The sequence below is a fragment of the Chinchilla lanigera genome, unplaced genomic scaffold (genome assembly GCF_000276665.1).
Source record: "Chinchilla lanigera isolate Chin_1 unplaced genomic scaffold, ChiLan1.0 scaffold00119, whole genome shotgun sequence".
Taxonomy (NCBI): Eukaryota; Metazoa; Chordata; class Mammalia; order Rodentia; family Chinchillidae; genus Chinchilla; species Chinchilla lanigera.
Genome location: NW_004955520.1, coordinates 2113312 through 2140573, shown reverse-complemented (window position 1 = coordinate 2140573; position 27262 = coordinate 2113312). Strand labels below are relative to the sequence as shown.

At 51.6% G+C, this 27262-nt stretch overlaps 1 protein-coding gene across 1 annotated transcript; it reads right to left on the bottom strand.

Annotated features, from left to right (window-relative positions):
• Positions 1 to 7: 7 nt before the first annotated feature.
• Positions 8 to 26987, bottom strand: LOC106147111. Its single transcript, XM_013507019.1, has 6 exons — positions 26837 to 26987; positions 25719 to 25920; positions 25507 to 25633; positions 9240 to 9281; positions 4026 to 4116; positions 8 to 2790 (listed from the first exon to the last, which is right to left on the bottom strand). The coding sequence occupies exons 1-6, from the start codon at positions 26985 to 26987 to the stop codon at positions 1877 to 1879; spliced, it is 1527 nt and encodes a 508-aa protein (XP_013362473.1). The 3' UTR covers positions 8 to 1876.
• Positions 26988 to 27262: the final 275 nt, after the last annotated feature.

Here is a 27262-nt window from a genome sequence, read left to right as displayed (position 1 = left end):
GGTCAGGGTGTCCATAGTGCAGGTCAGGGCATCTGCAGTGCAGGTCAGGGTGTCCCCAGTGCTGGTCAGGGTGTCCATAGTGCAGGTGAGGGTGTCTGCTGAGGGTCTGGGTAGGAGCTACCAAGGGAGAAGCCACCGGGGCCCCTGTGGATGCCGACTGCCCCCAGTGCCTCTTGGCTCCCAGCATGTCACTCCAGCCTCTGTCTCTGTCCCCGTAGCTTTCCCTGTGCCTTCCTGTGGCTTCGCAGAGCCCACAAGCACACCGCTTGCCTTACTCCTCTCTTCCATCTTGAAGATTCTTTGTGCTTAGGCTGCCAAGGCTCTGTCTTCAAGCAAGTTGGTGAAATAGGCAAAACACGGAACGATCAGGTGAGTTCCCGAGTCACTCCCACCGCACATGGGTTATATTTCGGCCCCAAAGGAAGAAGCGTTTGTTTCAACAAAGGCCTAAGATCTCTCTAAAAATGTGCATAGGTCCTAACCTGGGTGCTTACCTGGCCAGTGGAGCCACGTAGACTGAGAGCTCAGACCCCTGCCCTCTGCACTTTTGCACACTGAAGCCAGACCCCGAGCCAGGTCCCTCTCCAGCTTGGTCCCTGACTCTGTAGGAACACGGAGGTCCTGACATGCAGGTCCAGGTACAGTGTAGACAACACCAAGGCCTGGCTCTAGCTCCGGTGCGACTGTGTGAAGCGCTCTCTTGCGACCTCTTCTCTCCAAGCCCCTCTTGCAGGGTCACAGCTGTCTGCACAGGAGAAAGAGAAGCGGCCTCGGCTCTGCCTGAGTACATGACCCTCGGCCTGGGCCACGGGGAGGGTGGCTGTGCCCACGCCCATCCAGGGTGCTCAGCCATGTGGCCAGATCTCTCAGACTGAGCACCAAGCCGCTTGTCAGCCTGACCAGTCCATGTGCCCGCACCCGGCCTAGCCCCTCAGCACAGCTCCCACCTTGCAGGGAGCTCCTCGGAAGCTGAGCTGTGTGAGCTGGGTCGAGGAATGTGAGACCCAGCAGGAGCGGAGCAGCATGGGAATGGGGACGGTGAGTATGGTCACCCTGCTCAGCTCCTTCCAATCTAAAGGAGATTTGAACCCAGGACCATGAGCAGTGTGGGTGCTATTTTCATAAGCATCATTCTTAACATGTGGTTCCTTCAGGAAAAGAACAGTCATCCTGTCTGCGCCACACGAGGACGTGTGAGGTAGACACAGGTTCCTGGCATAACACAGCACTCACAATGAGGTCGCAAGGCCCCGGTCGGGTTGTACTGAACAATAACCTCTCCCACCCACAGTGGAAATTTTATGCCATTTATTTTCATGGGCACAGAAAGCTATGCAACATGTCACCTTGGTTCAAAATGCACTATTCCACAAGGCAAGGGCTGTAGTGCTGTTAGAATACCCAGACCTCAGTCTTCGGTACCACGGTTCCAGCAAGACTATGAGGAATGGGAGCAAACACCTATTGGAACAGCTTTGGCAGGAGGTGAGAACAAAAAACAAAATTAATTTGCATCATTTGGTGACTCGGGAGAAATGAAACGTGGACTCTGGGACCACCTGAAAGCAGGCACTCGCACTGTGTGATGGGATTTCACCAGAACTCTGAGGGCTTCTCAGGATCGAGGGGTCGAGGCCTGCCGGGCGTGGGGGGAGCCGCCCACACGCAGAAAGCTGATTCGCAGTGACAGTCGCGGAGTCTCCTACTTTCCCAGGCAGTCTTCCTTCCAGTAACATCCTCACTTTTGGGAGTCTGGGCTCTGTAGAAGGTCGGCCACACCTCCCTATCTGCAACGCCCGGAAAAATCCAGACAAATCCCGTCTTCTGGGGGCACAGCGAGCAGCAACCAAATTAGTCATTATGTAAGCTTCTCAGTCTAATTCCAAAGTCCCTCAACACTTGGGGAATTCTTCAAAGAGGCTGGAAAGTCAGTGGTGCAGCATTTGTCCTCAAGGGTGTTTTTATTATGTGATAAGCAGGCACCCGTTTCCACACTGAGGCCAACAGAGAGGAAACTGCCCTGCATGACCGGGCGCCCTGAACACAACCCACTTCCATTAGCTCTGTCCGAACCAAAGGGTTTCCCCTCCCCATGGTGCCACGGCTCCTGGAAACACCAGGCACGAGCAGGGGTCCTTGCCCCACTGTCACCCACATGAAAATCAACAGGAACAGGGCAGGCCAGCCGGCGCTGATCATCCCTGTCCTCCTCCACCCCTCGTGGGCTCCACGCACTTTCCTCGTCCCGGTCCTCCTCCACCCCTCGTGGGCTCCACGCACTGTCCTCCCTTTGTTTGATGACACTGTTGCCGAGGGACTGTCTCTGGAACAAGTCCGGGGCTGGGGCTCTCCCTTCACACCCGCGGGCAGCCGCCGTTCCCAAGTCCTGGTGGCCTCGCCAGACTCTTTGCCGCCTGACCCCTGAGGTGTGACTGTTTAATCGTGTAGCTCTTGCCTCAGTGGGGCTTCTAAATACCCGTAATAACAGCACCAAAAGCCCCACTCCCTGTCCATCGCTGCTGTGAGTAGCTACTTCCCCTGCTGAGCTGTAGACCAAGAACTGTGCTGAGCACCTGTGTGAAGTCTGTGAGAGAGAGAATGCTGTTCGTTCCCATCCCACCGAGGGGACCCTGAACACTTGATACGTAAGAACCTCAAGCTCAAAGCACGGCCGGATGTGAACCAGACTCAGACCCCTTCTCTTCACCACTCTACTTCTCTTCAGTGTCAGCAGCAGGTGCTTCTGGGGTAGAGTTGGACTCAGTATTGCACTCCTTTGTAGCGGGCTTCCTAGTGGGGAGAACAGACAAGCAGAGGCATACTGCTAATTGCCGGGTGTTATAAGAATGCAGCCGTCCGCCACAGGAGATGTTGGGTCACTGCCCTGGGTCCACACCTTAGTATCATGGACTTCCCAAGGCCGACCTCAGGGCGTGGACTCCCGCTGTCCCGCACCTTTTGCACTCTCCCTGTGGAGCCAGCTGCGGCATCTGCAGGGTCCCCACTCCCAATCTCCTCCGGGGAAGATCTCGTGTGCTCAGCCAGCAAGCGGGGCCAAAGCACATCCACCCCAGGGGCTTCTCCTTCGGGGACTTGGTCTCAGCGTGTGCCAGCTTCCCAGCCCACCCTGGAGCACATCCCCGATACACTCAGCCCAGCCATGCGTGCAGATGTCCGGCTCCCAGGACCGCACGGCACAGGGAAGGGCTGATCTGGTGTTCTGGTGAATGTTAAGCAACAGCTCTGCGGTGGGGACAGAAACGCCCTGGTTTGCAGTGCTCTTGTCAATTTCCACGGTGTAAATTCTCCCATGGTGGCTCCTCTGACATCACTGTGTGGGGTCAGAGATGAGTCCTTGGCTCTGGGGGTGAGTGCCAGCCAGCCCCAACCCCACCCCGGTTTATAACCAAAGAATGTTAGACTTGGGGCAAACGGCTGAGCCCTGCTGAGTACGGCTTGCCTCTTCTGTGCAGTGGAGGAGGACCTGCTGCCAGAAACGACGGCATGTGTGGGGCGCTGGATGGAACAAGGGCATCTCTCCCACCTCCTGCGGGAGCTGGTCCCGCAGAAGGAGGCCAAGGAGCACTGCACTGGGAGCACAGCCCGCGCCCCTGGATGCCACCAGAAGGAATGTGCCCAGGTAGGTTGCAGCCCTGGCCAAAGCTGGCACCCTCGGTGGCAACCTATCCTCTCCTATTCCTCTGTTCCAGGCCCAAAGCCACACCCCAGGCTGTGCTGCCCACTGCCACCCCGTGAGGGAGAGGGACTGCAGGGCGGAGGAGAGGCGAGAGGCTTGGCCAGCCCCGCCGTGGGTAGCCAGACTGGGCTGAGCACAGGGTACAGAAAAGCAGGCACGGCTTCCTCGCAGAACAGCAGGTGCTCGGTCCCCGGCCCTCCCCGCCACCCACAGGGAAGCCGAGGGGCACCAGGGGTTCAGCACCTGCTCCTGCTGTCGGTGGCTCCAGGGAGAGGCCGTTCCCCACTCCCTCCTGTGGGGTACTTGCCAGACTACATTGCATTATTACCCAAAGCAAGGTGCAGGGCCCAGGCCAAGGTCGTCCCACCCGGCTCTGTCCCCAGCTTCTCTCCACATGGGTGACTCCGAGTGAATCCGAGCTGTGTGAAAATAAAAAGGAAGGGAAGAGTGAGACCTGGCTGTGGCCTCTCACACTCCTGCACACGCAGTCGCCCCCACCTAACAAAGATGACAGGGTATCTCGGGAGAGTCAAGCGTGTGTCCACTGTGTGTCAGCCCACAGACCCAAAACACACCAGCGAGCACAGTGCTGCCGGAATTCTCAGCCCCTCACCCTCTGGAGCCATCCAGCTAGAGGGGAAACACATTTTGAGGTTGTAGAAGTCAGTCACATTTCTTTGTGGTAAGGACTTTTATGGTTAAAACGAGACACATTATTTCAGGGCCGTGAGCGTATTAAACACGATATTACATCACCCCCATCCTGTGTGGGGTGAGGAGCCAGGGAGGGCGGCTGCTATGCCTTTCCCCTCCCCCCAGCGCCTGGAACCCCCTGAGCCTTTGCCCTGTGTGTAGAGACCTGGCCCCGGAAAGGACGGGCCGGGTGGGCAGGGGTTAAGCTCCAGTTTGCCGGGGACAGGCAAGCACCAAGGCCCAGTTTTGTTAAGTGCAGTCAGGGCGACATGGAGTATTGAGGACCCAGTGCGAGAACTGACCTCCTTCCAAGTTTCCTAAGAGCCCTTTTAATTGCCACCCAGTGTGACAAGGGGAATAGGCAATCTGCATGCTGAAAATACTTCCAGAAAGTCTTGTCAAGAAACCTAAATAGAATAGACGTCCCTTGGCACATGGAACCAGTGTGGCAGCCAGAGGAAACGGGATTGTGACCAGCTGGGGAGAGGAGGCTGGGGGGACCCAAGGACAGGTCTCGGGGTCCCTGAGGACTTGGGACCTCTGGCAGGGACTTGCTGTCTGCTGAGGTGTGCTGTCCCAGAGCCCTGCAAGTTCTAGAAGCCCAAAGATTTCAAAGTGAATGGCATGGCATTAGCTCATTTAAATAGTATGAAAAAACCCCGATCCTTCCATGACCTTTGGATCCTGTGTGTGTGCAGACAGAAGAATATAAACAGGCTGGGGCGGGTCCACACTGCAGACAGGAGGACACGCATGCTTACAGCCAGGCAGGGCAGAGTTCCCGGCTATGGCGCTGTCTGGGTTCGAGGTCAGGTTTCTGAAGATGCACTCACGGAGACGTGCATCGTCAGCCCTCCAGAACGCCGGCTAGCGAGCCCTTTCTTCCAAGCAATGCACATTCACACAGCAAATTAGGCTGAAGAAGCTAAGTTAACGATCTGATTTCAACTGCTCTAAAAGGACAACTAGGGCTGGGGACACAGCTCAATGGCACAGCGCCTGCCTGGCAAGCACAAGGTCCTGAGTTTGATTCCTGGGACCCCCCAAAAAATTATATAAATTAAAAAATAAAAATAAATTTAAGAAATAAAAATAAATTTAAAAAAATTAATAGGACAACTAATGAAGAATAAAACAATGGCAGTGTGTTATAGCTGTGTCCCGGTGGCCCCCCAAAGCTCCCTTGGGATGGCAGAAAAGGAGGCTGGCCCTGAGGCCAGGAGCTCCCTGTGTGGCGCCAGCGCCACGCTGAAGGATCCGAGCCGTTTTGCGGACAGCGTGGGGCCAGTCAGAGGGAGATGTGGTCAGCTGTGTCCTGTAAAGGATGTGGAGGGGAGGAGCCCAAATGCCAAGGAAGTCACGAGGTAGACGACAAAGACAGGAGCTGGGCAGGCCCTGAGCTGGGCCGGGAACACACGGAATACATGGGGACCACAGGCAACACGAGATCAGCAGCCTAGTGGACGCTGCGGAGCCCGGGGGCTTCGGAGAGGGCAGGACTGGTAGCAGGTCCTGGACAGGCTTCCCCGCTGAGACGGGAATGGAAGCCAGGCAGGAGGGCTTCACCTCTGAAATGGGGAGAGTGCAAAGGCTAAGGTGAGGGACCTCAAACAAACAGTCAGAGGAGGGGTGGAGGAGGGGAGGAGGAGGATGCGGGAAGCACGTGGTGCTGGGCAAGTCAGAGAGGACGAGGAAGGAACTGCCAACATGGAGTCACGTGGCCAGTGATGGAGACAGGATGAAGAACTGCAGTGCGGGAGATGGTGAAGGAAGCTGGATCCTGCCACTAGGAAGCCAGAAGAGTTCTACCGTCTGAGCACTGTGGTTTGGCCCCCGAGCTGAGGGCTCGGACCCCAGCCCAGGCCACCATCAGGAGGTGGGGGAAACTTTCAGGAAGGGGCCTGGTGGGAGGAAGTGAGGTCATGGGGCGTGGCCTCCACAAGGATATGGGGCCCCCTCTCTTCCTCTTCCTCCTCCCTCGCTTCTGGGCCATGAGGTAATGGGCCTCCTCTGCCACGCACTGTCTCCATGACGTGGGTGCCCAAAGCCACGGGGTCCATCAGTCATAGACTGTCAGCCAAAATGAACCTTTCCTCTTTTTATTACCTCAAGTGTTTTGTACAGGAAGCTGCAACTGTGAGCAAAGCAATGGTGCTAGTAGGCTCCCCAGATGCCTGCTGCCCGTGGCACACATGGAAGGTCACTGTTTTCATACAGCACACAGGAAATGGGTAATGGCCACACCTGTGGTGCCCTCTGGCCACCTTGAAGGCTGAGGACACCAGGACTCTCAAACTCTGACTGGTAAAACCCCAGCCTGCAGGATGCTCCAGGTGGGGAGCTCCGCACCACAGTCCCTTGGGAGGACCAGCTGGGGACAGCAAGGTCAAGTGAAGTCCTCTCCTGCTCCTGAGGTGAAGGACACCGTGTGCCTGTGTGGCCCCAGCATAAGCCAGTGTAGACATGGCACAGCAAGCATGGCAAGAGAAGCAACGGGAAGAGCAAAGCTGCCCAGGCTTAGGGGAAGGCAAGGGCAGTGTCGGCTGGCTGTCTGCAAGGGTAGTCTGGTAACTTGCTCCATAAAATGTGATCACTATGCACTGCAAGCATGGACTAATAAAAATATAAATTAAAAATAATAATAGTTTATAAAACCTGATGGAAAAAGAGAGAATGGATTATGTAGCACTAGAGGAATGCAGGAGTGAAAGGCAATTTGAAAACTCTGAGGGTTTTTCCTGAAATGAGAGTACCCAGAATAGAAGCCCAGGGCCAGGCGAGGGTCTGTTCTCCCAGCTCCTCGCAAGCAGAGCTGAAGCACAAGGTCCTGCCTGTGCAGGGGAGGGCAAGGCTGGTGGGGGCTGCAGGAGGAGGGGTGGCTTGGATCCAGGCTCAGCTAGCCGTGAGGAGCAGGAGGTGCCAGGCAAGGTGGGCAGGCTGGAGGGGCTGTCAGGAGGCTGCAGCCCGCTCCCCACAACAAGGTCGGGGCTCATGCAGAGGGGAGCACAGGAGTGGAGCAGGGAGGTGTTTCTCTGCTAGAGAGGGTGTTATGGTTGATACATTGTGTCAACTTGGGGAGTCTACAGGTTTGGCTAAGTGACTCAGCAGTTCTACACCCTGGGGTGTAAAGGACACGCCCTTCTGCTCTAGGGTGTTGTTCACTGTGTCAATGTGAGAAGTTTAGAAGGTTAACGATGTGAGTGCCGCCCCCTGGGTGGGGGCAGCCTGCTTACAATACAAGGGAGGGAAAGAGGCTTGCATACACTGCCATTCCCCCCTTTGCTCTTGTTGCTTTGCTATCTTCTGCCTCGGAGCCAGCCAAGTATGGACTGAAACCTCCACAAACTGTAAGCCTTCCTTAATTTTGGGCATTGGGTGTTTTGTCTCAGCAAGGAGAGAAAAGTAACCAAGACAGAGGGCAACAAGCAGGAGAAACTGCACTGCACCTTGAGCATCACCGAGTGAGCACACCCACTCTAGTCATTATCAACGATCGCAGAACAGCTTGAACTTACTTGACCATGGTGATTACGGGAGCCTGGGAGATCACAGACTCACAAGGCAAGCTCCTCATGCGGCCCTCCTCTCTCGCATTCAATGGTCTCTGACCCCTGCATCCTCACGGGGGCCCTGCTCTCCTGACCGGACCCTAGGGTGGTCCATTTCTTCACATTCTCTGTCACAACCCAAGGGAAGGGTGCACAGTTTGATTCAGGTTTATTTTTTACCCATGGATGTTTTTCAACCAGGAGTTACTTTATTAAAAGGTAAAAAAAAATAATAATACTGAGGTTAAAATCCCTTGGCTTGTAAAGCAACTGGAAGCAAGCGATGTCATCTGCAACGTGTCTCTAATGTTCTTGGAGACCCCTGGTTCGAAGCGTCCCACTGTGACCCATGTGGTCCTAACAGCAGTGGTTTTGCAGAGAGGCCCCGTGTGAACTCTTCACAGCCCAACTGAGCAGCAAGTACGCAGTTGTTTGTGGCTCCTTTAAAACTGGCAGCTGTGATCTGTAAAGAGTGAGTGAGCTGCGGTGGGGACCAGAACTGTCTAAGCCACTCTGATCTTAGACTCCAGTGGAAGCCGATTTGCAAGCCCCGTCCCAGCGGTGAGGGTGAGCTGCACACGGTGATCCAGGCTCATCCTGCACTGATCTTAGACTAAAGCGCAGGCCACACATTTCTGCTTCTTTTTGGGGTTGCAAAATCTTCCATCATAATGTCTTGTCTCTTCTGAGCCTCTCACAGAGTGAGTTAATTAAGCACCGTGACTTCCATGGAGGAGGGCTGTTCATGCGCCGTGCTGGGAGCCAGGAGCCAGCTCAACACGGAGGAAAAACCACAGGCTGCACGGAACCCCAGCTCTGCTCAGAAAGACAGTGCGCTGGTCTAGCCCAGCTGTCATTGGCTCTCGGGGAGCAGCCAGGCCTAGGTGCTATGGCCTGGGAGTTCAGGAGGCCCCTCATGCATGGGACAGAAAAGGCCCCTAAAATGTGTTTATTTTCTTCCCTTTCCTTTGCAGAAAAGGACTGCTCTCAATAGTCGGGATCTGTCCTCTAACAAAACCTGTGCCCCGTGCTCCTATTATGCAGAGCCTGTGGGAGGCTAGATGTCAATCAGTCACCCCTGTACTAGCAAGATCACCCCACTTGGCGCTGCAAGGCCACTTCAGTGATTATTTCCATCATCATCACCACCTCATGAGTTTACATTTTTATTCTTTCATTTCCAAACCCGTTTCTGTTGCTATCACTGCTGTGTGTTGATGTCTGGACAACCTCAGGCCTTATCCCTGACAGTCTGAGGCTGTGGCCTAAAGGAAATGAGTTATATTTTTTTTAAAGCTCACCTTGAGTGAATCTGACCTGAAGCCAGGTCCAGAAACTCCATTCTTGTGACCAAGATCAGGTATCTCAAGTTCTCACTTCTGCCAACATCTTCAGCATCACGCAGCATTCTTTTCCTGTGTTCTTAATTGATCCCCCTACAGTCCTCTGAGAAATGCACAGCAGAGAACCCTCACCCCGTTCTGCACACAAGGAGCTGGAGACCAGAGAGCTGAGCGCCTCACTTGAACTCACAGATCCAGAACTATGCTCCGAGCTCCAGTGGCCAGTGTCAGCTTCCCACTGGTGGCTCAGACCAGGATGGGCAGGAAGGAAGAGGAAGACACATCCTTCCCTCCGGAAGTCGGCATGCCTCCTCCCTCTGCCCAGGCTTATCCCCAAGCATCCCTCCTCCTCCTCCCCTTCCACTTTTCTTCCTCTCCAAGCCAAGTAGCTGCAGTTCAGGAAGCCTCCCAGCAGGGACATTCCAGCTCCTTCATTTCCAGATGGTGGAGGCTGTCTTCCCATCTCTAGTTCAAAGAATCTACTGCCTTCTGCACCTTTAGTTAGACTTTTCTAAGCCTCTCTTTCCATCTTTTTTGCTTTTATATTTTCTTAAATGAGAAATTCGCTCAGGGGCGAATTCTGGGTCACCCAAAGTTGAGGAGGGTGAGGGAGCCGTGGCCATTCGATCACCACAGCATGGCGATCCCAGACACTTAATTAAGGGCTGGCGTGGAGAACCAAAGGCCCATGGGAGCACAGCATGGTGCTATTGTTGAAAACCAAAAATGATTATTTGAAAGCAGAAATAACTTCCTTGCATCTGTCTAAACCCCTGTTGATTTACAGCCACAAGGTAATTTGCTCTGGCTAACTTAATTCCTATTCCCCACTCAGCTCCCTCGGGCTGTTTAACTAATGTTTTGATTCCCCTTAGAGCTCTCAGTGCGACCAAATCAAAGCAAAATTTATCTTCCTTTCATTTGCCAAAGCCAAGCAAATTTGGAAGGGGAAAATTACTAATAAAGGACAAAGGATTTGAAAGAAAATGTATTGTTTCATTTCAGTGAGTTGGAGCAAAGTACAAAGAAGCTTAATCATTATATTAAATCAAGGAAATGTAAATCACGTTATTCACATTCATAAATTGCTGACAACACGTGGCTTTGATTTGAAAGCTTCTTGGTAGGCGCAGAGGGAGGGACGTATTCTCGGAGTGAGGAACCCTGGGACACAGGATTAGGAGTTCTTTTCCTGGGTTTTTGTTGTTTTTTTTTTCCTTTTCCTTATAAGGCAGCCACGTCCAACTAAATCTCAGGCTGGCTCTCAGGCCATGGCCCTGTCACTTCATCGCCAGGGACCGAGGTGACCAGAGGGGTCCAAATGACCCCACTTATGGGCTGGCAGCTTGGCGCCATCTTGCTGACAAGATTGGGCTGACCTCCAAGGCAACTATCCATGGTTCAAGGTTTTTATTTCAGTACCAATTACTGTGACAGGGACTGAACATCGCTAAGTCAGGAACAATAATGGTAAGCCATGTTATACATCTGAAGAAACTTTTCTGGGCATCTGAAAATTCCGAGCTGTACTAAATTTAATTGCAAACATCAAGGGTCTGGGAGACAAGAAAAGTTAATCTGTTAACAACTGCATGTAAAACTGGCAATGAAACAGTTCATGCTGATGCTTGGCTTAGTCCACCACCAGACACCACACCCTGTTTAGAACATACAGTTTCCGGACTACTGACCCCACACAATCCAGAAGCCACAGTTCCTGTAGACACTACCCACCTGTCCCACCACTGCCTTCTTCACCCTGTCCGTCCCTCTTATCCATAGCCAGTGTAAGCTACCATGCTTTCCTTCCCCAAAGTTTATAAGACATGCTCTCAGCTCCCGTCCACTGGGCATGTCCCTGATGCTGGTAACTGGCCCGGGGCCTGCTCCCTTCTTCCAGCTTGAATCTTTTATCCCACCCTCTTATTGCAAACACCCTTTGGTCTAAAACATCCTCTTGCCACCTTGGCTCACAATGGGCACCAACCTCAGCTCTTCCCTCACTGCTGGGAGACCGTAGCCAGTTGATTAGCCTCTGTGTCCACCAATCTGCTCACCTGTAAACCAGGAGTGTTTATAGCACCTACCTTCCTGGGCTGCTTGTACGTTAAAATAAAAAACACATGCAAAGCTCTTAGCACACTGCCACATAGAGATTTATATGTAACTGACATCTTATCTGCAGTACTTCTGTCAGAAAGTCAGCATGAAAACTGGGTGAATGCTAAAGCACTGGTCCTAGGAGAATCCAGGCAGGTTCCTGGGGCGTCTGGTGACAGTGTTTCCATCAAATGACTAATACATGGCCTTACTTGATGTGTGCTTCCATTCCCACAGCTCTTCTGGGACACATTGCTGATGCCTTAGTACTGCACTCGTGCCCAGCAGCACTTGCATCTGCTAACACACTTATTTCCTCTGCCAGGCATGCCACAGGCTTCCTCCCCTAAAGGACAGCACTGAGCCGAGCTCTGGCGATGGGCTGGGAGCTGAACTGCCAACTAAATCACCAACAAAGAGCACAAAGATGCCGAAGACGTGGCCATAAAGGGCCACAGAAAGGACCTTCATTACAGTTAGGAGAGCTGGGACAGGAAGACAGGGCTCCTGGGTGCTGGACCCCAGCTGGGACCTGCACATCCGTGCTCAGGTGCTTACTGCCCCGTGCACATGCGTGAGTGGCCGGGAAGACAGGTGACGGCTATGGGGACATTTGAGGAAGTGGGCAAAATTGCAAGTACAGAAGCTCTAAAAGGTGATTGTTGGCTGCTCTCTCTTGAGCACTCTTTCAGTGGAGTGTGCAACAGTGCTGGTATTCCCACTGGAGGATGGCGAACAGGCCCAGCGAGGTGTCTGGTGACAGAGCACGCCAGCCTTAGAATGGGTCCTGAGTCACACAGTCCAGGCCCAGCTGTCTCGTCCTCTCCCAGGGGTCGGCGCAGCAGCCCTGGATTAGACCACACTTCCTCAGTACTTGCTGCTCAGCAGTGATCCTGCAAGACTCGATACAGCGGAAGTCCCAGCCAGCCGCTATCCGTGACTTGCACTCCTACCCCTTTCCACAGTGACTCCGCTTACAGACACTCAAAACCTGTCCGAAGAATACAGCCGGTCCCTACCCTGAAGGGATGAATAATCAGTCTCAGGCTGGAGATTTACTAGCAGTGCGTGAGACCCTGGACCCATCCCAGCACCACAAAACCATCACCAGTGTTATCATGGTTTCTACAAAGAAAATTATCCCTCTGATATAAAGAAAAAGGTACTTGAAAAGAAAAACAGTCTTTCAGTATCCTGGGAAAGAAGCGCACATTGCCCTCGTCCTTTGCTGAGTAATATGAAATGTCCCCTGTGCAAGCAAAGCAATGAACTAGAGGCGGACCACACTGCACTGTGCCACGCGGGAACTGAGAAACAAGTATGTATCACTTTTGTTCTATGCAGAAGTTCAGTGATACCCAGAGCAGTTCAGTAAGTCATTGAAGGTGGTGTAGCTGCGAAGTGGCAAGACGTAGAATATCAACCCCAAAACATTCACCTCTGAAATCCCTGTTTTCGTGGGATGTGGTGACAGCAGGACCCCGGACCCTACCAAACATGTCCCGAGCAATCGAGAGCAAGTCACCGTGACGCTGTCTGCCACCAGCTACACTTTTCCCTAATTTTCTGAAAAGCTATGCAGAGTTCTGGGGAAGGCATGGCGATGTCAATGCGAAACAGCAGTTTTTTTTTCAGATTCAGCCCTGGGTTCTGTGAGGGAATGTGTTGCATTGGAATAGCTCAAGAGACAGATCCCAGGAGGTGGGGAGACCAGAGCCATGTTGGCCAAAGGACACAAAATTTCAGTTCCACAGGAGGAAGAAGCTCAAGACAGTGACAGTAAACCATGTGAAAAGAGTAAATTGTAAATGTTCTCACCACAAAAAAGATAACGTGAAAAGTGATGCATATGCTAATTAACTTGGTATAGCCATCCACAATACACACATATGTCAAAATATCATGTTGCACATAACCAATATATACAAATTTAATTTTATTTGTTGATTGAGAAAGAAACATCACCCATATGACCTTAGCAAACTCCTCGTAACTCAGTAATGGGAGTGTTTTATCTTCTTTGTTCTAGCAACTTCTATTCATTCCACATGCTCAGAAACTCAAAGTTTGGATGAATAACTTTCTGTCATAAGCGCACCTCCTGCACATTCCCTTGCTCTGACCAGGGGAGCAGCTCAGATGTAAACGCAGGTAATTCTCCAGATCCACTCCCCGTCTGAGCAGTGGTCACAGCGGTCCTAGATTCTTACACCAAAGCTGAAAAACTTCTATCTCGAGTCCACAGAAACCCAGCTCAATTGAACACACAGCTGCGCGGAAACTGGCAACTGGGTCAGAGGGTGGCAGACCTTCGTGTTGTGCCAGAGAGTGTGGCAAAGACAGAGGAGACTAGCACACACCGACTCTCCCCGGGCCAACCCACGCTGTGACCCTTATCGTCCCATCTAACGGCCCCCAGGTGCTCGTCCATGGAACTGACAGTCTCCAACCTTGAGCCGTATGCTGAAGACTGAGGGTCAGTGGCTGGGAGGCGCACTTGCTAGGCCATCTTAATGTAGTGACACTCGTCCTTATGAGGCTCAAACAGCAACTCGGCGAAGGAAATTTGTCCTCATTAAAACTTACTTTCCGGGGGAAGAAAGACGATGCTGGAAGTCGGCCCGGCCTCCGGTTGGGCTCAAAGCTGTACTTCTCATTACATGTTAGTAAGTGTGCTCTTAGATGTGCAGTGCTGCCGTAGGGTGCAGCTTCCAGACCCTCAGCCTGCCTGACCTTGGGTGCACGAGAAGCAAGCTCTCAGCCTGTGATGGTCCAGTTTCCACGCAGCTGTGTGTTCAATTGAGCTGGGTTTCTGTAAACTCGAGATAGAAGTTTTTCAGCTTTGGTATAAGAATCTAGGACCGCTGTGACCACTGCTCAGACGGGGAGTGGATCTGGAGAATTACCTGCGTTTACATCTGCCCACACCAACCGGGCAGACAATGGTTTCTTTCTTACCCTGGAGTCCATTCCCCAAAGCCAGAACCAGGCGCCTGACCATGCCATCCCCTTCTGGGAAACTGTAAGTTGGCACCCTGTGCATATGTGGCTGAGACTTTTAACATATTTAAGTTCTCAGCTCCTCTAATTCCAACAGTTTAAGATTTTAAAATAGCATGTTTAAAACAAAAACAGATTTAGAGCAGCATTTTCCTCATTAGCATTTTACTGGTCTTATCTATGACTAAACCCACAAAATGAACTTACAAGTGGACAGCCTCAAATAGATGGGCATCATGACATCAGTTAGCCCAAGGGATGGCTCTGTACTGTCCCCATGGTCGGGGACAAAAAGCAGTTGATCAGGCCTTGCTTCCCTCCCCACCACTTTCAACAAGCACGTGCACACACGCGCACACAGAGCGTTTCCGCTCATACCTGTTCTAGAGGTAGAACTTTCAAGGGGGTTAATTTGAACAAAAGAATCTTTGCGCAGAGACTACTTGAGAAAGCTGAGACCAAGAGCCCAGAAGAAATTATACAATTCACACGGCCAAGTGAAGGAAAACTGGAGCTAAATTCCAGGATCTGATCATGTATTTCCTTGATACTGACAGGAGAGGAGGGGCATGTTAGCCGGTGTGTAACGTAGCTGGCCTGGAATTATTTAGGGTTTTGCTTTTTCTTTGCCATTTCTGTTGATCAGCCTTCAAAATGTCCATCTGGGGAGGAGGTTATGCAGTGTATTAGTGACTCAACATCTGCATGCCCGTGACGCAATGAACTTTTCCTTTCCAAAGACGGGCAAATCAGTCATGAGCTAGGCAGCTACTTGCTAAAGTTCAGTACAGTTCCAGGGAAATGGAGTATGATTTTTATTGTGATTCAAATGCCATGGAGTGGACAAATAGTAAATGGTGTATGTAGTAAGACGTACAGAGGTGACCAGGAAAGCTGTGCTTTCTTTTTCACCCAAAAGGAGAGAGCAAGCGGGTCCAAAAGCATTCTCCATCCTCAGTAGGTGAAAAGTGAGGAGCAGATAATAGACAGCACTAAAACCCCAAGGACAAATGCTGAGTGCTATTTTTAGCCTCCATTTTGATAACATATTTTAAAAGGTCACCTGTGATACCAAGTATGCATCATTTATGATGGATAGTGAATAAAACAAGGCACTGGAAAAATTGCTTCAATATTCTTTTTTAAATGGTGTGTCCAGACCAGCAAAGGCCAATGGCATGCCTGTGGGATGGATCCATTACATCCAGACTAATAGTGAAAGGCACTTCTTCAAAAAAGATAGAGGAGGATTTTTTAAGAAGTAAGCACAGTGGATGATTTCTTTGATACACGGTGTTAGGGTTCAGATCTGAAATGTGTCTCAAAGGCCCATGTAGCAGAGGCTTGGTCACCAGCTTGGTGCTTTGCGAGGTGGTGGGCCTTTAAGAGGTGGGGCCTAGTGGGAGGAAGTGAGGTCATCGTGGTGCAGCCTTGGTAGGGATACTAGTACCCCACCCCTTCCTCCCTACCTCTTCACTTTCAAGGCAGCATTAGGTGAGAAGTTTCCCTCCACACACCCCTGCCATGGTATACTGTGCCATCCTTGGCCCAGGGCAGAGGGGCCAGTGACCATGGACTGAAACTCTGAAACTATGACTCAAAATAAACCTGTCTTTTTTTTTTTCCAGTACCAGGAATCAAACTCAGGACCTTGCGCTTGCCAGGCAGGTGCTTATGCCACTGAGCTACATCCCCGGCCCCAAACCTGTCTTTCTTTACAGTTGTTTCTATCAGGTATTGGTCACAGCCACAGAAATCTGAGAGACACACGTGAGAGTTTTTAAATGACAGAATATTAATTTGGAAGAATTAAGAAAAAACTAGAAGACATACCTTGTCAAGGATAAATTACCCAATAGATGTAAATTCCTTCTAGAAAGAATAACAGGAGTTTATAAGGGGATGGAGCCACAGATTACATGTGAATTTTTAAAATGTGTATTGGAAGCAGGACCCAGAAACGGAAAACAAATGTGAAACTAAGAAAACCACAGGAGAACAACTGCAATGTAAGCATCCCCAGCTCCACGGCCTGGATCCAGGACAGGAATGCTCGGCCTCCACGGAAGCTTCCCATGCGCCTCATCCCAGCCCTGTTCCCTGCTGGCACAGGAGATACTTCTGACCTTCATGGGAAGCACTTCCGTGTGATACTTCCTGCTATGCCCGCGTGTATTTGTTTCTCAGAGGTACCAGAACAAATTGCCTCTAAATGAAGGTCTAAGACAACATAAATTTGTTCTCTGTGGTTTTTGAGCCCAGAAATCCAAAATCAAGGTGTTCGCAGAGCTGGTTCCTCGGAGGCTTTGAAGGGGGCTCTGTTCCAGGCCTCCTTCCCCGCCTTGGGTAACAGCTGGCACCCCTGGCACTCTGTCCTGCAGCTGCTCGCCAGTCCATGCTGCTGACTTCACACAGCCTCTCCCGCTGCCTCTGGATCCCTCACACCCTCTCCCTTCCCCCACAAGAACACCATTCATTAACCGAGGGTTCACCTAAGTCCAGCACGGTCTCATCCCCAATCCTTCACTTAACTACGATTACGAAGACCCCACGTTTTAAAATCCATTATGTCTACAAATACTGGTGGGTGAAGATTTGGACGCAGTGGCTCCTCAGTTCATGAGCTGAATTCTTTCCACAACTCTGCTCACAAACCAAACTGGACAAGAACGAAATCAAATGTCCCCGTAAGGTCAGCCATGAACCTAACCACTGAATTTGATTTGGTTCTTGTCCAGTTTGGTTTGGGACCAGAGCCATGGAAAGAAGTTTGTGAACCAAGGTACTGTTTTTCTTTTTAAGGATTACTACCCATCCATCAGACTACATGTACGTCCTTAATCTCAGTCACTTACTATCACCTATTTATTATTTTAGATTTACTATGTCTTCTAAGTCTTTTGCAATTTATAGGTCTCACTTTTCCCTTTCTTCTCTCTATAATGTATGTGTTAAGCATTGAACGCCACTGACCCTGCCGTTTCCCCAATCTGAGGGAAGCTGACTGCACATCTAACACCTCCTTCTTGCTCAGACTTTAGGCAGCGTCCTCCACACTCAGTCCAGGTATAATAAGAAACCAGCCTTATGGGTCAGGGTAGCAAGAGTCCTCACACCCTTGACATTCAGTCTACCTGTGCTATCTTTCTGGAAAACCCACATCGTGGAAACTCAGTCCTCTAGTCCACGTGTGAACGGGACTTGGAGATGGGGTCCTTGGGAGGGAGTTAGAATTCAATGAGGCCGTGAGAGTGGGGCTCCCAGGGCCATTGAGCTCTATAGGGAGAGGAAGAGACATCGAGCTTGCTCCATCTCCCTACCATGCCCTCCACCATGTGACCATGCAGCCCAGTGGTGAGCAGATAGCATACAAATGTCTGCTCCTCGTAAGCCACCTGGACTCATGCATTTTGTTATAGCAACAGAGAATGAATAAAGACACCTGCATAGCTGACCAAATTTCTCATCCTCCACTTTTGAGACCTAGTCCTTCTGGCCGGACTTCAGTAAGAAAATGGGTCAGACTCAGGTTCCGTTCCCCGAGCAGAACTGTAGGTGTGGCCATGTTCACATCATCCAGAGGTCCTGTTACATCGGCTGGTTTGGCCAAGGCACGTGGTGAGTGGAGCTGGCTGTTGGATGGCCAGAGTCTCATGCAGATCCTAGTGGACACTTCCCGAACCTGCCCACCTCTTCTCTGACCCTCAGTTTCTGGCTGTACCTCATATGCCAGGCTATCTCCAGGACCAGGTGGGGGAATTATGTGAGCAGCCACACCCCGTCTACTGCAGACTTGGCACTTGCCAGCGGCAGAAGGGACTGCAGGTCTTGGCATTTCACCAGGAATGAACAAGCTGGACTCTGGTCCTGGAGCTCAGAGCTGCAGTGGTTTAAAGGCGCCAGCTCCCGGCATTGAGGCCCTGTCCCGTGTTGGCTTTGAACCCTTCTTCCAGACTGCAGGCTCAGCAGTTTTCACTCAGCACTGGGAGACCAAGAAGTTAGGTGGCAAACTGGTCTTGGGACTTTTCTGGGTTTATTTTGTCCCTTGTTTGAAATGCTGGGTTTTTTAAAATAACTTTATAATACTTGTGATGTAAAAGCATTGCAACGCTAAGAGTATAAGTATCCAGATTAAATCCAGGCCCAGCACCTCCAAACTCAGCCCTAGGCAAAGGCCTAACCTCTTTACGCCTTCTTTCCATCATCTGAGCAACAAGGGCAACCATACTCTGCCTTTGGACTGGTAAAGGTTAACTTAGGTGGGTGCAGCGGCTCACACCTACAGTCCCAGGTACTTGGGAGGCTGAGCCAGAAAGATTTCTTGAGCCCAGGAGCTGGCGGCCAGCCTGAGCCGCACAGTAAGACCCCATCTCCAAAAGCATATATACATGAAGTATGTGTATCATAATTATATAAAAATATATATTATATAATATATAATATAATGTTATATAATTATTTTATAGTTATATAATTGTATATAATATATTATAATATATAATAAAATATATATTATATAATATATAATATAATTTTATATATACTTAATACAATTATATTATATATATATACATATAGCCAAATATATATATATATATCTACACACACATATATGTAAAAGTGTCCGGCCAGTCTTGGAACACAGCTGTAACACTAGTGATATAAGTACTGCCAGCACCACTATTACCATCACCACTAGCGATATGAGTACTGCCAGCACCGCTATTATTACGCACACTGTGCTGGGCAATGACTTTGAGGTCATGGCCACCTGTCCCCAAATTTGCTGTGGACTCGGTGGACCGGACAGAGCTTGCTGTGAGCACAGGAAACACACAGTGTATGAGGGAGAGCTCTCGCAAGAGCCGCTCCGGATTTAATCCATTAGAAAGCCACATCCCCTCACAACGGCCAGGTGTGGCCTTAGGTGACCTCCTCAAAGAATAAAGGGGCAGCGTGGAACTGAAATCACGGCCCCAAGCCCCCGGCCACAGAGAGGCCACGAGGCTGAGGATGAACGCGCGAGGCAGTCTGCAGACGCATGCGCCGCTCCATTACTCATTTGACCGTTTGCACCACTAGTATTCGCGCTGCACTCAGCCACAGTGGAGAATAAAGCCCCTGAGCTTTACACAGGCAGAAGCCTGCAGTGCACCTGAGCAGCAGCACTGAGACGCTTCCCCTCCTTTCCCAGGACTGGGACGGACAGCCGGTTGCAAGAGTATTTCTCACAACGTCATCATCCCTAGTTTTGTTGATTCCCCCTCCTCTCTCACTCCTTCGGGCAGCTGAGAATCCAGTCAGTTCACAGCTCCTGCTGCTCAAGAGCTGCTGCATCCAGGCTGCCCTTGTGGCCTGCCTTTCCCCTGCTCATCGGGGGGCTAGGACCAGCGCAGGGGAGATGTGTGAACCCGGACGTGGCCACCAAGCACACGGACTGGGAGTCCAGTCGGGGGCGGGATGGAGCTGGGGTGAGGGACGGAGCTCGCCTTGCCTGCTGTGGAATCCCGTGGTGAGCAGGCGGAGGGCGATGCACTGCAGGCCACTTTGTTTCTGACACCTCAAAGTGTCACCCTGATGTGCCGCCCAGGCCTCCATGTCCTCCAGAAGGAGCCTCGAAAGAGCAGCCAGACCAGGGGAGATGCAGAGGCCTGGGTCTCTCACCTCCTGCCCCGCTGCACTTGTACTTTTTTCTGGCTTATTTTCTTTGTCATCACCTGCAAGCAAACCAGCAGCCCTGCACAGAGGATCTGGTGAGAACAACCCTTTCCCGGAAGTCACACTTGGTGCATGCTCCCCCTCGGCCCGTTCAGGGGCCCGCGTGCTCAAGGCAGGGTTTGATCCTCATGACCCCATTTGCCTTGGCTAAAAACACCCAAATCCTCAGCACTGGACCCTCAGGGAGGACGTCCTCTGCCAGAGGTCATGCGAGAGATGACCAGAGGGAGGCTGCCTCCAGCCCTGCTTCTGGTGCTGTCAGGTGTCGTGCATCTGGCTCAGGGGAGCCTCACAGGTGCAAGTGTGGGCGCTCAATCACTAAGAGGTGCTGCCAGGCACAGAGAAGCCACGTGCATGGACCAGGGGTGTGCACTCCACATCACCCATCCCCTCCCACAGGGCAGACAAGACAGCTCATGTCTCTTGCCCAAGCCAGAGGCAGAAGCAGGTGCCTCTCTCACATGCACACGGGCAGCACACAACCTGCAGACTGTTGACCTTCTGCCAGGCAGGACTGGTGAGAGTCTGTCTTCACACATGGGAGTGGGTCTTCGTCATCACCCACAGCTCACCCTGGAGTCGCTGGGATGAAGGTGACTACACTGGGGCCAACTCTGGCCAGGCTCAAATTCCTCTCCAAGAGGGCAGCCTGAGTCCAAAGCTAAGCAAACATCAGTTGCCTAATAGCCTGATAAGGGATCACTTGTCTGTAGAATACAAACTTGGCCGTATGTCACCCCTTCCATCAGGATAACTATTACCTTCTTGGCTTTCCCATAGCAGAAAAAACTTGCTTTCAATTTCCTAAGAATATTCCCAAGTGCATTTCTCAAGTATACAGTTCTGAGGGTGTCAGGAAAGTGTATGGAAAAAGGAGTTGTGAGATTGTCATTTAAACAGCATAACAAAGAGATCATCTCCAGCTTCTGCTCTCTCAGACACCAGGACCAGAGGCCCAGGGGTAGGTCTCTTGCACAGCCTCCATGTGGCAGCTTCCCCAAGGGAAGTGCAGCTGCCTCTTCCTGATCAGCTGCCCACGAAGGCCTGTGGCACCAAGCACATGAGTGAGGCCCTGTGTTGCCCGCAAACTTTCACTCCTTTAACGCCCAAGTGTGTCAAAGTTTAGTGTGTTTCCTCCGAACTCTATCATGACAGTTGCACTTCTTACTATAATTATGCAATTTAATATTAAGTACATTTAAAATACTTGAGGAAACACGGAAAGACAGGTTGTCTCTATGAAAGTGGCACTGAGTGTTTTGCGAAGAATGAATATCGTGACCCACTAAAGCGTTGCCATCCAATAGAAATAAGATGCAAACCACATAGTGGGCATGCATGTTCCAGCAGTCACATTAAAAAATAAAAAGCTACAGATTAAATTCACTTTAATAACCCATTATATGTAACCCTATACTCCACACCTAAATTATTATTTTAACATATCATATACAATGAGATTTCTTATGTTTTTTTTTTTCTGGGATGTTGTGGAAATCCAGTGTACATTTTACACTTCTGCCCTGAGTCACTACTGTGTTCTAACCACATTTCAAGGTCTCAGTAACCACATGAGGTCAGCAGTTATTACACTGGACGGTATAAGGCTAAAAAATTGCAGTTCAGTTAATAGAGACAATTATTATGAACTGGAGGAATTTTAATAGACAGTGACTGCACTCCAATTGCATTCCAACTGTTTATAAGTTCTCCTTCCATGTTGAAACTCAAATTGGAAATCCTAAATTATTCATCATGAGTATGATTAATGCAAGAAAGAAAACCTAGAATTTCAATCAGTGAACCCAAATTTAAAGTCATTGGTTCCACATTAAAAAATGTTGGCAAATGAATATAGGCTTCAAGTTAAATCAATAAACTATACAAATCACTCTTAAAGTAATTATTGGGGTTAATCTAATTTTTTTAATTAACCAAAAAATACTGCAGCAAAGACATTGCGTGAAAGGGTCCAATGTCCTGGGAGTGCCTTGAAACTAATTAATTCCCATTGAATTCAACATGTTTGTTGGAGGTCGTCTCCTCTGCATTGTTACCGACTTCAAGGGTTACGGATTCTTAGGAAGTGAGAGGAAACTAATGAGAACAATTACGAGAGAAAAAATAACAGAATGACCAAAGGTTAGAGAGGCTGTGCCCTTGGGAAACCAGAAAACTCTCTCTCTCCGTCTCGCTCTCTCTCTTTCTCTCTCTCTCTCACACTCTCTCTCTCTCTCTCTCTCTCTCTCTCTCTCACACACACACACACACACACACACAGCATTTGAGAGAGGCCTCAGAGGGTGCTTAGATTTTACATCCCAGATATAGGAAAGGAGGGAGGTCCCTGGGCAGAGATTCCGTGGTTTTCCCTCTGCAGTTCTCCTCTGGGGCTACCAAGACCTACCGTCACATGACTCAGGGGTTGATATGCTGTCCTGAGAAAGAAGCGGGGACTCCACCGGACCCCAAGCCCGCCTGGCCAGGAGAAGCTTGGTCCTCAGAGCAGGAAGAAGCCAGCAGCCTGGGGCCATTTAGGATGAACCTCTAAGCACAGGGAAAGGCGCAGGCAGGCTTGGGCCCAACCTAGGAGGAGAGGGTCCTGGCGGGAAGTGATGCTATGGGGCGTGGCTCCAGCCATTGTGTGTGTGTCGCAGAACAGGACAGCTGCGAAGGTGAGTGGGGGCCACAGAACCAAAGGATTAAGGAAATGTTTTTCTTACCGCAATCAAGCCCTCAAGACAGCCACCTTTCCCACAGAGGCCACCATGTGGCCCACACTTCTTACCCAAGTCTACACCCCAGGACCCTGGCTTCCACGGAGCTGCCTTTCCTGCCACCCCACATGAGCCATGGAGCGTGGGAGTACAGGGCAGAGTGGATGCGACGTCACCACCATTACTAATTCTGCTTCCAAGGGCAGGAAGGACTCAAGGAGCAGGGAGACTGCTGTGGTGTGGATAAAATGTCCTCCAGCACACCCTGCCACGGAGCACCTTATGGAGGACAGACAGCGTCTAAACGTCTCGATTCTGCGGCCCACCGCGCACCCTCCTTTCCCTGTCAGTTCTCCTCCCTCAGCAACGCCCCGTGCAGTAACGGGGCCACACATGTGCATTTCCCATCTCACTGGGACAACTGGTTCACCTTATGTGCCTTGTGTCTACATGGCCTGACACACAGAATATGAAAAGTGTCAGTTGATAAAGGAGCACACACAGACACATTTCACGTCCGCTTGCATGTGTATACATGTGCGCGTGCACGCACACACACATCCCTGAGACTGAGTCAACAGGAGAGAGATCTTCACAGAAAACACTTCAGTGAAAAAGGGCAATTTTCTTTCCTACATTAGGACGTTTACCGGGCTCACTGCCAATGGCCTGAAGTTCCTGGAGAAGTGGACATGCACAGCTGCCGTGATCAGAAGCTATTTAAATGCTGCAGAGGAACGTGTGATGGTACTTTGAAGTTTTACCATTCTCTCAGGAAAGACTAATCTCTGAAATGCAAGTTTCCAAAACAAATCTTTTCAAGCCCACGAGACATAGTCCTCAGCGAAGTGGCCGCAGCAGCCTCCACTCCTCACCTGCTCTCCATGGGGCATCACGGCCTCTCGGTCCCTGCTCAGCTGACTGTCCCCTTCCCTGGGGCTCCAGGAGGTCACTGCCCACCAAGGGCCACCCCAGACCACTTCCGTTTCTAGTCCCTCTGCCCCCCTGCATCTACTGGGGCAGCCAACAGCCCTACGCTGTCCCTGTGTCACCCACTCGGGCTTCCCTCCAGGCCCACCCACTCCTTCTCCCCATCTCCTCTCCTTGACCTTTGGCCTTTGACCCCTGGTGCGCTGCACCATCCCCACTGCTCCTGGGATTGCCAGATCCTGGCACACAGAGAGCACATGCATGAATGCAAATCCCATAGTCACACATAACCAGATGCACACTCGTAAGCACACATGTGCGTGCACACACAGGTGAGCACACCAGTGATCTCACTCCTAGCTCTCAGCCTGGCCCCAAGACCACAGGCTTTCTTCACTGCAGTGCTCCTCACTGCAATGCTCTTTACTGCCTCTGCACCCACTTCCAGACTAGCCTTCTAATTTGGGGAGGCCACAGGCCTTCCTCTGTCCTACCCTTAAAGCTACAGATGCGGCAGGTACTCTCTCTGGCTTTCTCTGTGTCTCTCCCCAGACTGCTCCATCGGGTCCCGCGGTTTCTTCTCTCCAGACCCCAACCCCATGCTAGCTTTCTGCCTACAAACTGCACTCAGTTTCTGGGCGTGGCCTTGGGACCCTCATCCCACTGGGGTCCTTCCAGGAGCACCTGTGCCTGTTCCTGCTTACGCCTCTGACCTTGCACACTCCGCACCCAAAGGTGCCACCACTTTGAGCATCTCTTGTAATTGTAGAGGCCAATGGTGACTTGTGTTAATCTCAGGAAGTCTCAATAAATTTAGTATTAAAATATTTATGTAAGTTTTTCTTTTCCTGAAGTGTGTGTATGTTTTTGGTGCTCTCTCTCTCTCTCTAGATATACATATTTGTATCTTGATCATTTTTTCATCCCCCCATACATCACTCTCCCTTCTCCTGATCCCCTGTCTCATCTCCAAAACTTCTGTCCCTGTTTCCTACCACCTCTACTGTATTTTACCCTTCAATTTATTTGCATTTTGGATTTCTTGTGTGAGATAAATCATCTGATATTTAATCTTTGAGGTCTGGCTTACTTCATTTAACACTGAGGTCTCAAGATCTACCCATTTGCCTATAAATAACTAGAATGCATCCTTCTTTATGGTGGAATAGCAGTCCAGTGTGCATAAATACCACATTTTCTTTACCCCTTCGTCTGTTGATGGGCATCTAGGCTTTCCCAGTTCAGCTGCTGTGAACTGCGCAGCTGTAAACACAGGTGTGTGTTGCTGTAGGATGATGACATTAACTATCTCAGGGAAATGCCCAGGACAGGGATAGCTGGGTCACGAGCAAACACCAAGCAGGGTGTGCACCCAGGGGCGTGGGACTGTCCACCCCAGTGCAGGAAGGAAGAAGAACGGTATCCAGGGAAGCGTGCAGGTGAAGTCTGCTCCGAAGCTCAAGGCCTAGTGACCAGGATTGAGTCAGACAAGGGGCTAGGGTGGGTGTGGCACAGGGCAGAGGCCTGGATGGTGACAAAGATCCGCAAAGGAGTTGCTGGATGTGCCCGAAGGCCCACTCACATGCCTGGAAATACATCCAGTTCATGGGGGGGGGTGCCCAGGCCCCCCAAAGCCCCACCCAGACCCTGAGGCTGGCAGGAGGCACCACGCAGCCTCAGCGAGGGGGCGCTCACACACACACAGCAGAGGGGCCGCGCTGGGTGTGAGAACGTGGTGCCACCTGAGCCCCCAGTCCTACGGGCAAGGGAAGCAGTGGCAGGAGCTGGACACGCAGCGAGGGTCCCGGGTGCCGGGGTGAAGCAGAATCTTGCACGCAGGCAGTGGGGGAGGAGCTGGCCAGGGCACCCGCTGATGGGTGCCAGTCGCTGGGGAGGAGAAGCGGCCAGGCTCAGACCCACGCGCTGTGTGCAGCAGCTGCTTCGGGAAGCGCGGGCCACGGGCCTGAAGGACCTTTCACAGGTGTCGTCAAGAAACACAGACTGTTTCCGTCTTTGGAAATTGTGACAGTAAAGGACACGTTGCCAGTCCTCCTCCTCAAAGTCCTGCCTCGCTGTGAACACGCTCCTCCCGCCGTCCTCGCTGCTTCGTGCAGCAGCTCCGGCATCCTCTCTCCTGAGCGTCTTCAGCGGTGCTGTTCCGGCTGCCTTGATGTCTTGAGGAGATTAAAAACATTTCCCTTTCGTGGTCCTTTGTACTCGGGGGAGAGGCAGAAGCGGCACAGAGCCAGACGTGCTGGGTAAGGCGGCTGAGGCACGGCGTCCTGTGTGTACGTGCTGCTTTTCCTTCTGATGGCACTCAGCAGCAGCGCTCTTTGATCACACCTCGGAAAGACTCTCGGGAAAGAAGACTCCAGAACTGCTTCAGAAGGAGGTGCGAGTGGTGGGATGAGTGTGTTCAAAGCCTGGGGGGTGGGGATTTTGACAGAGCTGAACGGCAATGTGTCTTTCGCTGTGATAATATTTTTAATTTGAACATTCACTGTGTTTCTCAGTCACGCTGCATAATTTCTCCAGTAAGTCTGCTCCTCACCACACAGAACAGACCTCCAGGGCTGACAGTGGCCCGCACCATGACAAACAGATTTTCTGCGGGCCAGGCCAAGCCTGAGGCAGAGAGCCCCAAAGCTCTGCACAGCCCCAGCAACGGGGGCCCACTGAGACCCCACCCACTCCACTGCCAGCCGGGCTCTCCGGCTCTGGGCTAGGAAGGAAGCTCTCCTTGTGTCCACTCTCCTGACCCTGGTGTGCCCAGTTCCTTTCCTCTCTCTGGCTCCCCTCCTCAGAGCTCTGGGCCCGACCCATCCATCCATCAATCTGATATAGGGGAAGTGGAGGTCTTGGAAGACTCAGATGCTGCTGAGCGCCCAGAGATCAACCCCCTCACCGGTGATCGGTCCAGCCCAGTCCAGGCATCGGAAGGACTGGGAGCGGTTCTTCGCACCCCCGCCCCCCGTCTCAATCTCTCAGTCTCCGCGCTCTGCCTCCATGGGCAAGGCGGCGGCCCCCAGCTGAGCTTCGGGCAGAGAAAATGGGAACAAGCCATTTTACAGCAGCTGAGTACGGACTGACTCCAGGTGCAGCTCAGCTCAGATTCCTCTTGCAGGGCAGCATTCTGCGCAGTCTCAGGTGTGCAGGTGAGGCGGGATGTGCTGCTGGCTGTGAGGCGCAGCTCACCCTCCTGCCTGGCGACACCCTCCGTGGCAGCCTGGCTCCTGAGCATGACTCCGCCTCCCCCAGAACGTACAACTTCCTCCCCACCAAGGGGCCCCGAGCCACACACACGCCTGAGACTCCGATGAAGTAGCCCTAGGGTCGGGTCCCCCACAGCCCTCTGGGGAGCAGACACAGACACCTGGCAGGCAGTGCAAAGGTCTGTGGAGAGAGATCCGCCCACCAACTCTTCCAAGTAATCACCCGTTTCTCTGCCCCGTCTTACAGCAAAACTCCTGCCAACCTGGGCTGCGGCCCTCTCCAAGCCTCCGCCCCTACACTGAT